General features: G+C 39.5%; 1 protein-coding gene across 3 annotated transcripts in view; it reads right to left on the bottom strand.

Moving 5' to 3' along the window:
* Nucleotides 1–4701: 4701 nt before the first annotated feature.
* Nucleotides 4702–15137, bottom strand: part of LOC145217882 (uncharacterized) — a 30539-nt gene continuing 20103 nt past the window's right edge. For all 3 annotated transcript variants that reach the window (XM_080085251.1, XM_080085252.1, XM_080085254.1), the window contains 13 exons: nt 11709–11935; nt 10756–10922; nt 10138–10431; nt 9948–10037; nt 9705–9840; nt 9456–9514; nt 9144–9235; nt 8928–8961; nt 8622–8787; nt 8196–8429; nt 7656–7790; nt 7000–7146; nt 4702–6893 (listed from right to left, as the gene is read on the bottom strand). In XM_080085251.1, coding sequence (XP_079941377.1) covers nt 6247–6893; nt 7000–7146; nt 7656–7790; nt 8196–8429; nt 8622–8787; nt 8928–8961; nt 9144–9235; nt 9456–9514; nt 9705–9840; nt 9948–10037; nt 10138–10431; nt 10756–10922; nt 11709–11935 — 2428 coding nt within the window. In that variant the 3' untranslated portion in view covers nt 4702–6246. The remainder of the gene's footprint in view (nt 6894–6999; nt 7147–7655; nt 7791–8195; nt 8430–8621; nt 8788–8927; nt 8962–9143; nt 9236–9455; nt 9515–9704; nt 9841–9947; nt 10038–10137; nt 10432–10755; nt 10923–11708; nt 11936–15137) is intronic.

Raw genomic sequence — 15137 nt, 5'->3', positions numbered from 1 at the left:
GATTGGTAACCAATATTTTGACAAAAATTCAAGGTCAAATTTGGATAAATTTTTGCTGGTACAAAGACAACTTGGAATTCCAGCTTGTATCAGAGATTTCACACCTGCAGAAAGACTGTCCATTCTATCCAAGCCAATTTGACTATAGCATATATGCTTCTGCTGAAGTTTTTTCCTCCAAAAAAACATTTCGGTTCTTTCTTTTGTTACTACCAAACCAGCAAGTGCTTCTACGAAATGTTGTGCTTCTATTTTTTTGCGTTTTAGCTGCAACTTTGAAGGTCTATGGTTTTGCCTACAGAACAACTCAAGTTCAGTTTTTTTAATTTAATTACTATTACTACTGAAACTACATGCATAGTACGCTTATACTGGCATTACTTTAAACAATGCTATTACCATTAAAACTACATACATTTGCTTAAACTGGCATAACTCTAAGCAATGCTAATGAAAACAAGCTACACCTGCGAAACGGAGCTTAAAATTTAAAACAAGTTGATTGCATGGTTGTCACGCATCGTGTCCTGTGATTGGTCAAAGGCAAAGTGTTCTCTGATTGGTTTGGACTGACGAAGCGGCGGTGAAAACGATACCTGTGATTGGTTAAAAAAGCCCCATATGCGAAATAGATTACATTTTGGAAATATGCGAACGGTAGAGCTACTAACACTGAGCTTCACCTTTGGGCCGACCTGGGAACTTCTGGTAGGTGGCGCAAAAGAGCATAGGCGTTTATGGTGCTGTTACAGCAATCTGGGTTTACGGTAAGAATAATTGCTGAGTCAGCACCATAAACGCCTATGCTCTTTTGCGCCACCTACCAGAAGTTCCCAGGTCGGCCCAAAGGTGAAGCTCAGTGTTAGTAGCTCTACCCTACTGAACATATATAAGTTGGCAATATATTGAAAAGCTACATTTCTATCCACTTGTTTTGAGCAAGTAATACAAATCTTATTTAGCAACTCCATTGTGACGTAATTTTTGTTACGCAATAGTGTACACGAGTGTAAACAGCAGACGGCATCATTTGTGTATTTTGTTTACTTGCACAGCGACGGGCCAAACACAATAACGTTCAGTAATAATGTGAAAAACAAAAACACACGTGGCACAGCTTCGAAACGAAGCGGTTGTAAATACGGTAAAACACACCAGAAATATAGAAAAAAAATCGATATAAATGAGTCGAAAAAGGTCGAAGTATTTCAGTTCGACAACAAAAATTGTCATGTTTCATTTAAGTAAATTTAGTCACAGTCAGCGTTTTCAACATATTCTATGACACTTCACAGATTATTGTCACACAAAAAAACTAGCCATACAGCTTTTTATTGGTATCATAACTAACAAATTTAACAACCACATTACATTGGTTTCAGAACTTGTTCATTTAAACATCTTTCTTGAATTTTTGTGTGCAGACTATTGAGTGTATTTTAGTTTCTTAGCTGCTATAATTGCTGCTTGCTGGCAAATAGCTTAACATTCCTTTTTTAAGTGCAAAACGCCTTCAAGCTTTAAAATTTACAACACTCTCACTTAAATTTAAACCATATTATTAAATCTTGTGGTTCCTTTTTCCAACCAAAATGAATCATGAAGTTATAGTTTGGGCATGATAATTGATAGCTTCTTCCTTAATCCCAAATGATAACTAAGAAACTGTTTTTCTATTTACTACTATAGCACTGCAAGTGCAAGTCTTTGGGAAATATTGGTGTTCCTCAGAAAAATTGGCATCTTTTTCAGTGTTAAAAAGAACTGTTTTGCCTTTGAAAGAATCATGGAAACAGCAAAAAGGATTTTTCATCCTAGTAATTTAACTTGTCAAAACATCATATCTAGATTAATTATTTTCAAAGTAATCATGAACATCAGATCTACAGAAACATTTTCATTTGAGTAACTAGCTTTTCTTTGTCAACAATAGGATGTGCTTGGTGTCACTACTATCTTGTCTGTAGAATGTTCATTCTTAAGAAACACTTCCTGTGAAGCAATTTAGCAGCTACTGTTCAGACAAACAGTACATGTCCATTATATCAATACACATGACTGCAATTGGTTGCAAATACTGTCAACATGGTGTGTTAAGAAAGCCACACTTTAAATTGTCTTCACTCTTTTTTTGTCTTCATTTCAAAATTCCTGTTGCTAGCAGTTGTTTGTTCTGCATTTGATATTGCCTGAATTTCAGTGAGGCATTTAACTTCACAGTCACAAATTTAATTTTTCTTTGATAGCATTAGGAACTAAAACTGAGTATTTCTTGTTGTTGCTTATTCCTGCATGACATTGGAGTAGCAGATGTTTTGTCCCATACTTTCATAAATCTTTTTAATTCTGTTATTTATTATAAAGGTTAATTGTGACTTTTAAAGGTGTTAGATGACCTTTTTTCTTTTTCAAGGTGTTAGATACACTTATTTAATTCAATGATAACTGTAAAAACTGAAACCCACTTGCAGTCATCTTAAAAAGTCACGACTAACAGTCAAACAATAAATTTAATGATAGCAAAATAATTATTTAACTGCACTCACTGTCGAACTTAAAAACACAGTACACGGGTTTGGCTTTGGAGCTCACTGACGCAAAGCAGACAACACCAGCGCTACGTCACGGGAGGGGCTGCGCGAGCCACAGCCCCCTCTCGCCTATTTCGCCCGGCATGTAGCTTTTCCAAGTGCGCATGCGCACAACTGAAAACGTCATGAAACGTCACGAAACTGGAGCTGCAGCTCCGCCATATATAACTTATTATTATTATTATTATTTTTTTAAATTTCTTTTAAATAATACAAAATTTTTATTTATTTTATTTTAATAAAAGGCCGAATAATGTTATTCTTAGTATACACTGATCAAACATAAAAACTATATGTAAAGATTGTTTTATATAACAACTTGGAATAGGAATGTCAAGTAAAAATACTGGGGGTGCTGCAGCTCCGCAGCCCCCTCGCACGAGCCGCCCCTGAATATAGAACTTCTGAGACGCGGCACATTATTTGTAATTATTTTTATTGAAAAGATTGCTTGAACATGAAACTATTTCAAAATTTGCTGCAGTCTACTTAGGGCGGCATTTTCAACGAAAGCCAGGGGCGGCAGCATATGCTCCTACGCCACTGGGTAGGCCTACTAAGTTCCATGTTCTAGGGGGGGGATTGCCTTATTCGTCCATCCTAGATCCACAAACACTGCCTGGAGAGGAAAACATTGTGCTGTTAAGAGACACATTTTCCATTTTGCTCAACATTAGTCGGATCTATATACCATCTGTATTTAAAAAAAAAATAGAAAAACGAATTATAAAAAACATACAAAAGTCTCCACTCACCGACCAATGCTCCGGTTCCTGTCCGCGGGTCGTAGTTTCGTGAGCAACAACAACGGGTGCAATAATAAGTTACTTGATAATTTGTAGCCTACTTTCAACTTAAACATAGCATTCCCGGCTCGTTGCTTAGTGAATGAAGACTGTAATGAACCTTCTGCTCATTGATTCAAGCTTATGAAAATCATTACGCCATTCCTTAAGATTTGAAGATAAATATAAACCATTTTGCCTTCGGTAATTATTTTGCATTCGATAGCCTACCCTACAGCATCGGTAGGCTATCTTATCAAATATGCAATGGTTCGCGCACAAACTCAAGCTTTTTTCATACATATTCCTCCGACAGCGATTACTCGAAAAAGTTCCTAAAGGATCGCTTTCAAAATTTTAAGATTCTAGTGCCTCATGCAGCTCGCGGAAAAGGCGAAAAGCTTATTACGATACATTACATTTTCAGATAAAAAGTCTAAAAGTGTAGGCTAATAGCCAACTTAAAGCCCAAAAAACATAAATTATCAACGGCAGTAGCCTAGTTTGGTGCACCCTGATGTGTTTTGTTTAACTACGAGTGAGAAGAAATGAAACCGTTCTCTGTTCTGTGCAACTGGTAAAAAAGCTGCACAGCAAAATTAAAATTTAAGTCCCTGTATACTGCAGTGGTTCTTAACCTTTTTTCCTTGCTGCACCCCTTTCAAATCACCAACCAATTTTCGCACCCCCTTTTAAATCACTAACCAATTTTCGCTCCCCCTTCTGTAATTGCCTAAATAGAATAGACCTAACCAACCTTAATCATTCAGCATCCCCGCACCCCCTAGGAACAGTTCTCGCACCCCTTAGGGGTGCGTGCACCCCAGGTTAAGAACCCATGCTGTATAGTGTTCCTAAAAATTAAAATTGTTTAAGTTTGTGCTTTTGCACAGTTTAAAGTTCCTTAAAAATAAATTTTGGTTTTTGGATCACAAATACGTTGCGGCACTATCACTTGGGTGTTTGTATTTTTAGTTACCTTCCGTTAGGTGGCGCAGAGTAGCCAACAAATACCTATTTGAAGCGGTATATCTACAAAATTAGGACTACTAGAATTGGGGTAAGGTATTATCATTAAAAAAACACAATAGACTTTAAAACTTTGTTACTAATGTAAAATTTCCTTACTTCCCAATCCTGCCACTATCTAGTTGCTAAATTAGTAATTTAGCTCTTTGCACCACCAATATCTAAATTAGCTAAATGTTGGACTGCCCTGAGGTTGGATGTTAATAGCTCTACCTGGTTTCACGAAAGTACCCATTCCAAAAATATCCAAAAACAGACCAATAGGCTGCCGGTAATCATACAATAACACAACTGAATTCACTTTGTTCCTTTAATAGTAAATAACTCACGTCACATACTTTCTTTGTCGCATAAGCACTTGTGCACAATTATCAGTGTACAAAGAAAACAAACAACTCGTCAATAGTAATCACACCGTGATTTCGCAATGCGAACACACAACATGTTCTACAAGCAAGCATTCAACAATTCATTATCTTGCAAAGCGTTTTCGAACCACGTAAAAGTGGGCTCAAAGCTCGTTTCATCATTGGTCACTATTACTATCAAAGGACTGGTCAGTACCTGTATGCAATACAAGGTACGAAGTGAAAATACAAAAATAACCTTAGGCCTTTACACAATCACATCAGTTCGTTAAGAATAGAACAAAAAACTGCGCAGATATGTCATAGTGTTTTGGAGTACTATTAGGAAAAAATAAAAATGCAACGTTTTCGGGTATGATTTAGTTTTGGATTAAAAAAGCATTTGGAAAATTGTTGCAAAGAAAACAATAGTTGAAGAGGCAGGTACTTGAACAAAAGCTTCGCCTTTGACTGCATAATTACGTGTGGAATCGTTTTCAATAAATTGGTGTGTATACACAAGTACGCAAAAGCTATAGGTAACAATAACCTGGCATATGCTTTTTTACCAAAGAAGATATATGAGCTTTAACATACGTTACTGTAACGGTTTGGCTATAAAGAAGCGTTTACATGGCGCACAAGCCTTAAAGGTTGGAAACAAAACATACAGTTTTTTTATTGATGTGGTTTTAGTTAACTTGGTGAAGTGAAATAAAAAACGTGACAGCATGCCAACAGTCCGAATATGCCATGCAGATAATTTGTAGCAGCCTTGCATGTAAAGCCAGCAGCCAAGCGCGGGGTGAAGAAGTGAAACGTACGTTCGGGCCTTGAATGCACAAACAAGCATACTTGTGAAATCGGTAAAGTGAAGAAGACGCGGTTTACGATCGAATGAAGAAGCTTGTGTCACGACGAAGCGCTTTGTAACAGTGTTGTATGGTCATGTAAGTCGCAGGGTCGAAAAAGGGCAATAACAACAGACACTGGCTATAGAGTACGCTCAGGCACTTTAAACAAAAAAATCGCTTTTGCTCACAACAAGTACGCAACAAAAATAAGGACTGCAATAATGTGTTCGTTCACACGCTGGGATCTGTTAGTACATGCGCATGAAGACATATTCGGTAGGTATAGTGTCGGTGAACAGCGTATAACAGTGCACAAATGGGAGATATTCGGCAACAAAATTGCAACAACACATTTAAAAGTCAGTTCATGCCGTTGCAAAACACGGGTGGAAAAAATGAATAAAATTGTTCGGTGGTGGCGGTACTGTTAGGCAAAGGGTAAACAGCAATTAGTACGAAACGGAAATAGTTTAAACGGCGTATATGTATGTACAACACAAACGGATATAACGACTGGCAGCGAGGGCTTAAACAGTTGGTCTTACATGAACAGAGAGCGAAGCGTCGCCCTGAAATACAAACTTGTAGCGCGTGGAGCGTCCATAGGAAGCGAACATCATATATCGCATTGTTGGTTGAGTTATGACAGATCTGTTGCAACGGGAATGTGCAAAAAAGAGGCCGACCCTTTCAAGGTCACGTGACCATCCAATGGACTTTGATTGCCTTGTGGTGACGTCATCAAGCCAGGAGACTGCGCAGGGGAGGAGAGTGACGTCGACGGCGAGGGAGATAGTGACGACAACTCATTTTCTTCAGACTTGTTGCGGAATGTTGGCTTTTTGTCGTCGGAAATTTCTTTTTCTTGTTGAGCAGGAGATAAACTGCCTTGGCGTTCAATAGATGATTCAAGTTGGTTGACTTCTTGTTTGATTCTCGGAAACTCATCCGAATCCGACTTGATCGACTCCATTTTGCTTCGTTTGGCTGAAGTTTCCTGCATGTGATCGTTCACGCCGGAGTTTGGTGAAAGGGCAGCAGATGCCTGACGTTCCATGTGACGTTGTGCTTGCTCCATCATCTTCTCGTAAAACGAGGCTGGTGATTCGGCGCTGTGATCTTTGGGCGAAAGTGAGCTCGGATTTTTCGAGAAATATCCGCTGAGAAACGAGGGCAGATGAGCCCGCGAAGGCGACAAAGCAGAGCCAATGCCCGGCGGCGACATCTTGGCTGAGTTGGTGTCGCCGTAAAATGGCGATTGCGGGGATGCTGACGATCGGAAGTTTTCTGCAATGAATTTTTATTTAATTTCGCCATTTTGAAACATTTAATACAGGAAGACCGCAACCGCACATAACACCATAAGATCACAATACAGTTTCTCCAAACTTACTACGCTTTTTTGGCTTGTTTTCAGCGGTGTTGTTGTTTTGTGTGTTGGCATCAACACTTTTCTTCATTTGTTGTCGTAATTCTTGCATCAAAGCATCACCAGGCTTGCAGTAGGCATATCTGTGGTTCATGTGCTGCGAATATGAGCCTACACAATAGGACAATATTATTTAATACACTGAAAAAAATACGAAAACAAGACTTGCACCGTAATATTCGTATGTGGTAAAGTTTTGGGCTGTGTCCAATAGAAAAATTCCGTACAGCTACCGGGTATACGTTTTTAAATTTGTATACATTAATAAAATCACATATCGGCCTTAATTTTCTTCACAAACACATAGACAACTCGCTTTGTCCCCCCCCACACACACACCCCAAAAAACGCTAACCATGGATGTAAACATATTTTAAGGAGTTTTTCTAATTATTCATCTAGACTCTTTAGAGCTAAAGTTTACTGTTTTTGGTAAATAATAGATTAACATTTTCAATATGATAGAATGAATTGCTGTTTGCCACATTTAGTGACCGGTTAGTGCCAGTATTCCTGTGGGAAACGGGTATTCGCGAAACTGTTTACAACGCTGGTGAAATGGGACAACGCAGTGGTTTAGTGACATGTCTTAACTATGTACTTGGAAGTGGTAAACTTACCGGAGTGTGAGAAGCGTTTCCCACATTTATCACACTGATAAGGTTTTTCACCGCTGTGCAAACGCTGGTGCTCAATCAAGTGGTGTTTGTGTTTGAACGACTTGCCACATTCGTTGCAGTGGTGAGGGCGTTTGCCTGAAAAAAATTAACAAAATTTTTTAAAAAAATAGTTCAAAGTAAAAGCACACGCGCATAGATAATAATTATTCAATACCACCGAAAAAACACAACAGGCGACAAAAAGACCAAGGAGCATCAAAATGTGTTTCCCGTGGCGGAAAGCGACTCATGACAGAAACGGTTCATGATCTGTTTTGGTTAAATGGTAATTCGCAATATATTTTTAACCTATGTCAAATGATCATAAGCATGTACAGAGCAGAGCAGACACTGTTAATCTGCTCATGCATAATTCTCCATTTGTACAATAAATCCTTTCTTTGAGGATCCGAGTAAATTAGGTTACCTCTGAATGAGGCTAAAAGCGCCAAACAACGACTTTTACCAGCTCCGCATATATATTGTACGTCTCATTCTTACCTGTGTGTTCGTATTTATGGCGAGTGAGTGAGCTTTGTTTTTGAAAACATTTGTCGCAGATATCACACTTGTATGGCATTTCAGTAAGTCGCGATGTGTTGTCCATGTTGGACCCGGGTGACCCGGTTTGTTGCATTGATTTGCGAAAAGCATTGAGTTCCCGTTCAGCAAAAGGCGAAGTTCGTCGGTTGGTGATGGCGTCATACAACAAGTGCTTGGTAGGGTTCATCTGACCTAAAATTAATCACATATGGTTAGAACACATTATTGTTTCAACGAAATAAAATAAAATGATTGTTTTAAATGAGCCCACAATCAAGAAAAGAATCACTGCAAGTTTCGACCAAAACAAATGCAAAACAACAACTTGCGAATATTTTCGTTGTAATGACAACTGAAGGAACGCAAAATATCAAGCAAACCAACCTGCAGGTGAAAACCCTGAGGCTTCGTTCAGTGATCTCTTCTTGGGTCTTCCACGTTTTGTCAAGTTGCTCTGCGACGAAGCCGAACGATTTGGTGGCGATGGAAACGGGGATACCCCAACACCAATACCGTTTTCCCGATTGTACATCCCACCAGCAATTAGATTCTAAAACAAAACGGTGTTTGAAAATAATGCAAATCACCTTTGACCGAAGCAATTTCAAAACCAAGACCGTTTTTGTTTACCATCGTGCAACTTTTGTTTTACTTTAAATTTTAGAATATTTATATTTTTATACTTCTTACCTGCAAATGTTGAGCATAGGCAAGTTCTGATGATCTACAAAATAAATAAAAAATTGGTAAAGTGGACGTTTATACTTTTCAGGTTTTGTTAAAAACGTGGGCATGTAATCTGTTACCACAGCTTTCGTTTAAAACATTGTATATAGTAAAAGTGTTGCTTGTTAAACATAGTTCGTGGTATGTTTACATAAACCTTTTAGGTAATGTCTTACTCACCCAAGGCCGCTATTTGTGTTGTTTGGAAGTTGCAAACCATTGGCCAGAAGTCCAGACAAGCCGGTAGGCGGAAGGGCACTGTTGCGCAACATCTAAACAAAACGAATCGAAAATTTAGAGAAACGCAACTTGGCGATCAGCAATAATTTGCTTCTGCCAACTTTCGCCCGCCCGAATTAAACGACAAAATATGCCCTATCATCATATATCCCCCGATACAATTTCCACAAACATAATGTATGGTCAAATGGATTTAGGACTTTTCAGGTGGAACTTATGTTTGGTGACATGTATGTATTGAAATATACGAACCTGTTGTAGATTACTGGAAGCAGCGGTGCTCAGCAAAGAAGTCGGTGACATTTGCCTTTCTAAAATATAAACAGATTAGATGAATTGAAATATCCAACAACCGGTGAAAGTTAGTCACGACGACCGTCGGGTTGTGTTATTCAAAATCATGATCGTGTTAGCAAGAAAGGCACAAATCACGTTGTTTTCGCAGAAAGGAACGAACAGACGTCGCGATTTCACTTCCTCAAGCACGTATAAGAAACTTACCTACGACTCCACTATCTGTGCTCAAATCTTTTTCGTGTTGTTGTTGATAGTTTGGTTTGTTGAGCAGTTTTGGTTTTGCAGACAAATCCAGGGGTTCATCCTGATTTTGCTGATCGGACGGTAAACGCACTTTTTCCTGCAAAACAAGTACTTAGTAAAACATAATTGGATCAATGTAGCAACCACATTCGTGTTAAAACACAGTAAAATTACACATTACACCTGACATTTAAACTAACTTACCGGTTTGCTTGAAAAGCGTTGAGTGTTTTGAGAGCGACCTTGCTCCACGCTGTTTTGGTGACTGGACTGCGCAGCGCTCAATGCCAGAGCCTAAAAATGCAACAAACTGTAATTTTCTTTCCATGTTCGATTTTTTGCCCGAACAAAAACGCACATTTTTTTAATATATTTTTGTGAAAAATACATTTACCTGTTGAAGTAGATTTTGCGAAAACATTGGCAGTCGTCCAGCGGTGGCGCTAGCAAGCGCAGCCTGCATAACTTGTTGTTGCAGCAAAAGACTGTAGGGTGGGACGGATACCGAGTTGTTACTGTTGCTGTTGTTCCAACGGTCCTGCTGCTTTTCGGAACTTTGTAATTGGGACCAAGCACGGTACTGTGCTGCCGCCAGGGCTTGGTTGGCTGCGGGAAGCAGACTATCGTTGTTTCGACTGCCGGAAAACCGCCCGTCAAGTTGCCTGTCGGGACTACGCAGAGCGTTCAGCTACAAAATCAATAAAATGAATTTCGATGAAATAAATTTCACAAAATACATCAATTGTTTGCATTCCTATAATTGGGCGGGAACGATTTCCCAAAAACATACCATGATTGTACAATCGTAAAGATAATATAAGTAGCGGTAGATCTCGAATGTACTTAGGTCATATTGTTCCCATTTTTTTCTTGTAGATAAGCTGACTAATTGGTGAACAGCCAAACCACAAGGCAAACAAACTCAAAACGTGACATAATTTTTTTTTGCACAAAGCGCCACTAAACTTGTTTCGAAAATATATTTGAGCCAATTTCGGCAGCTCGTCCTCACCCATGGCATTTGTTCGTTGGTTTCTTTTTCCAGATTGGCTGCTGCGAATGCGTGTTGCACGCTATTCAAATAATTGTGCATGATGTAGTTCTTGTTTGCTGCTTCCGAAGAGCTGCTATTCATTTGTTGGAGGATTGATTCGTCAAGACGAGGTCGTTCTTGTCGTTCTACAGCGTAAATATAATGTCGTCAGACTTCAAAAATACTTAAAGACTAGTTTGTCTTTATTCATTCAAAAGTCGTGATTATCAATTGGTACTGAATGAAACTTATTTGAATTTTCCAAATAAACACGTCAAGATTGTCATGAAAAAAAAAACTGTACATACATTTCTATAATGTATGACAGATCAAACAATTTACCCATCACCAATACATAAGGCCTAATTGTCAATTCAATCTCCCAAAATGCAATTATCTTCTGACTTTCCCACAATTATGAAGAGTGGGCGCATTAATTAGTGACAAACGCAAATCTCCTAAATAAAAGTGAGATACTAAAGTCCGTTTCCGGGCCTTGATTATTTCTCGGTACTGAACATTTCAAGCCAGCGACAAGCCTTACATAGCTCTAGGTAAGAATTTGGCCAAGTGAGTCGTGCAAAAAGCACCGTCACTTTGGCGCTCGTTGTGAGGTAATAATGCCCCGTTATGCACGTCACTGCTGGTCACGTGACGGAGTGTCGCAACGATTCGTGACATTTTTGTTTGAAGTTTAGATAGTTACATCACACGGCGCAATAGAACTTGTTTACAAGCTTGTTTTGAAACTTAAAACAATATTGGGTCGGGTTTTAATCACATTTACACCAACTAAATCGAGAAATTGATCAACCTAAAATTATTTTTTTGTTAATACTACAATAAATAACAATTCATTGAACAAGTGACCTAACTTGCAACAAGCAGTTAATGTTCATGTCTATAAATGTAATTTGATCACCCATATTCACCTCCACTTTCGGTTCCACTATTAGAGTTGTTCTCATTAGCCGAGCTTGTTTTCATTCTTCCGCGGCAACTTGTCTGGGTCAAAGCCGGCTGAATTCGCAAAGCTGACTCGATCCCTGATGTATCGATCAATGGATGCGAATTATTCAGTCTTGATTTGAACAAATTGCGACCGTTGTTTATGTAGTCGTAATTAATTTTGTTGTTTTCAATATTCAACTCAGCAAATCTGTAAAAAAACGATGTTGTTTTGCATTCAGCCAAACTATTATTTCTGTTTTAGGTTTAATATTTCAAACCTTCAAAAGTTAAAAAAAAAGTTTTACATAATACGCAAACGCTAATAAACTCAAAAGCCTCAGGTTTCATTTCTAAACATACTGCTGACAGAGAAGACAGAATTAGTACTAGCTTCAACCGTGCCTTGTTAATATGCATAATTAAACAAACGACCAACGACCAAAAAGTCCCAACCTCACTACATCACCTAAACTGTACGTGCCAATGTTCTAACACTTCCGCCTGACAAGACAGCTATTTGTTGGCCAAATACACCTGCGAGCACGACACACCTCAATCACGCTTAAGAAGAGCAGGCGGCCCGGATGAAACATGTCACTTCCCTACTTGCCATAAAAAAGAACCTCTCTCAGGCTATTGTCCGCACCAACAGCATGTAAACTGCGCTAGGGCCGATCACTTACTCAGGTTAACAAACGTGCACCAGCGTCAGCCCTGGCGCATCGTTTCTGTCAACAGAAAAAAGACAAAAGGCGGAAAGATATGTTTCGAATACATCCGTGTGCACGACCCACAGATGGGTAGGCACGCCACGTTTTTACGTTGCCCACCCGACGCAACCGCCAGGTATATCAATTATCGTTCAAATAATGCACTTATAAGAACACAAGGGCGCCAATTTTCAACAGTGGTGAAATTGAAACTACCTATAAATTTTTTTCCATCATTTTAATGTTCAAAATCTAAGCTTATACATTACATGCGAATATTAAGATTTACACACAAAAAGCATTTGTGCTGCAAGGGCGGTTTACCAAGATGCTGGTTTTCGAATCAGATCGGGTTACACTCAGGATAACTCGATGTCGGAAACAGAGTTGATCAATCACCTGTCGCATTCGGCAGTCCATACGCCGTAAGCTTCTGCTAACTCCTGTTGTTGTAATGCCTAACCGAAAATGTCAAACCTGCATGCAAGCAACCAATGCATATGCTGACCTACGCCTATTTAAAGCAGTAAATTAATTAAAGAAAGCGCGACTGGGATGAGACGGTGGAGCTGAGTGAATATTAAAGTGAAGCGCTGGCTATATTCTGATCAAGCTATCTAAAAACATAAAACTACTTCTCATTTCGGCAATTCGTGGTAATTGGATGCAAATCGTTCGACTAATAACACGGACGTTTTACCGTTGCCAGCGTTGGTAAAACTGGAGCGAAAAACGCAATCACATTACTTCACTTCTTACACCAGAAAAGCGGCGCATAACACGCATTATGACAGACAAGGGAGCGTTTTGGATCGACCATTGGTCGACGACCAATCAGAGCGTTTGAAGACCCACGTCATAAGAGTGGTGTTGTCACCCGAATATCTTTCGATTTTTATAAAAATGAAACGGCGCACTTCTCTTTGTTTTCACCATTTTTTCGCGATCCTGTTTGTGGCTCAACGGAAATGAGATCTAAATGCGACTTGCTCGAGTACGAATATTTAACAAGAGTCACATTACATTACGCCACACAAAGCCAAATTTGGCAACCTGTTGGCGTGGTCATAAATATTACGAGACTTTCTGCACGGTTGACGTAATTACACGGAGCGCTATTGGGGAAATTCAACGCTGAAATTTGCTTGTCATGCACGTTGCTACTAATACTAAAAACATTGGCTAATATTTTGTTGTAGTAGGAAAACACATGCATTTTAAAGCTATGACATATAGGGTTGCCTACAACGTAAAAAACGGCTGCCAGACATTGTGGTCAGGCTGTAAAGTCTACTCTAAAATATGAAGGGCAAGCAGCTTAGTTTTTCAATTTCAAACTACTTTGCCAGGCAATAAAATTAAACACGCTAAAGATTTGACATGAAAAGTCTTAAATCTCAGATAAATTTTCAGACAAGGTATCAAACCACCGCTTTAAATAAAATATATTTGCAACATAATAATGCATCTTGCAACACCTCCAAATTTCTTTAAGTTACTTGCTAAATCTGTCTCAGTTGGGAAATGCCAAAAAATGAAAACGACAGTACAAAACTCCTTGTAAATAAGCCACATTGATCATTGCGCTGTATGTATTAAAGCAAAGTGACACAGACCACACCCTGGATATATCTAAGAGTACAGACAGGACCTTTCTGTCTAAAGTGTGAGTCGCAGCATTCGCAAAGGAGGCGGGCTGTAACTATCACGCAACGTATATCGTATTCACGTATGTACAGCTTGCATAGGTTTACCCGTAACCTTTATGCACCGCTCTCAACGGCTCGTGTCACTTTACCTAACAGACTGCCCTGTATAACAGTAAAACTAAGGTAAAACGCAAATGACAAATAAAGGCAACCTAACAAGGCCGGTGGTGCGACCGATATTCACACCCTACTGTCACTAGAGCAGCGAACGAAAGAACTACCGTCCACTTCGCTCACCCAACTAGATATAGGGTCGTGGAAGAGAAAAAAGATGCAAGGGTCTTGTTGTGTGGGGAAAAGGCTTACGGTGGATGTGGACTCACGCAGCGAGCCCAGTCACCGAGCCTTTCTTCGACAACAATAAGCATGTTCGTTTTGACTCCGCATCGAGCCGCGCCGATACATGCGGGAGAAGGGCGAAATGAGGCGATGCTTTGACGATGACCTAAACAGGTTCATCCAGGTCCGGCAACAAACGAAGCCTTCAAAGATACGCGGAGTATGCAGCTGCGTGAGTAAATTTGCCTAACCTGCCTGACCTTGCAAAGAAACCCGCTCTAGATACTACATTGTCAGTGGGCCAGAAAACCAACCAAATCCCCTAATATCAAAACACAAGCACGTGTTCTGCCAGCGTTTTTTTCAAATCGCCCATGTTTCAATTGGTCACCAGAGGTTTAGGCTACGCACTTTGAAAGTATCAAGTGCGAGGAATGGACACGCTGAAACACATCACTTCCACCGACCATTTCCCGTCATGAGGTAATAACTCGTGTGCGTTTGCTTCGTCACTATTGTGCAAGTACGTTCAACCTGTGGCATTATGAAACGTGACGAGCATGCCACATCTAATGAGTTTCGCATCAAAACGCAACTGCGATAGAGGGGTTTTTCCGTTGCTAATATGGCACCCGTGCTCATGCGTGCAAAACAACAGGGCGGTTTCCAGAAATTTGTAACATCACCAACTGATCTGTGGCTCATATCCGAT

Source organism: Phallusia mammillata, chromosome 3 (assembly GCF_965637545.1).
Source record: "Phallusia mammillata chromosome 3, kaPhaMamm4.hap1.1, whole genome shotgun sequence".
In the NCBI taxonomy this organism is placed as follows: domain Eukaryota; kingdom Metazoa; phylum Chordata; class Ascidiacea; order Phlebobranchia; family Ascidiidae; genus Phallusia; species Phallusia mammillata.
This window is presented reverse-complemented; position numbering and strand designations above follow the sequence as displayed.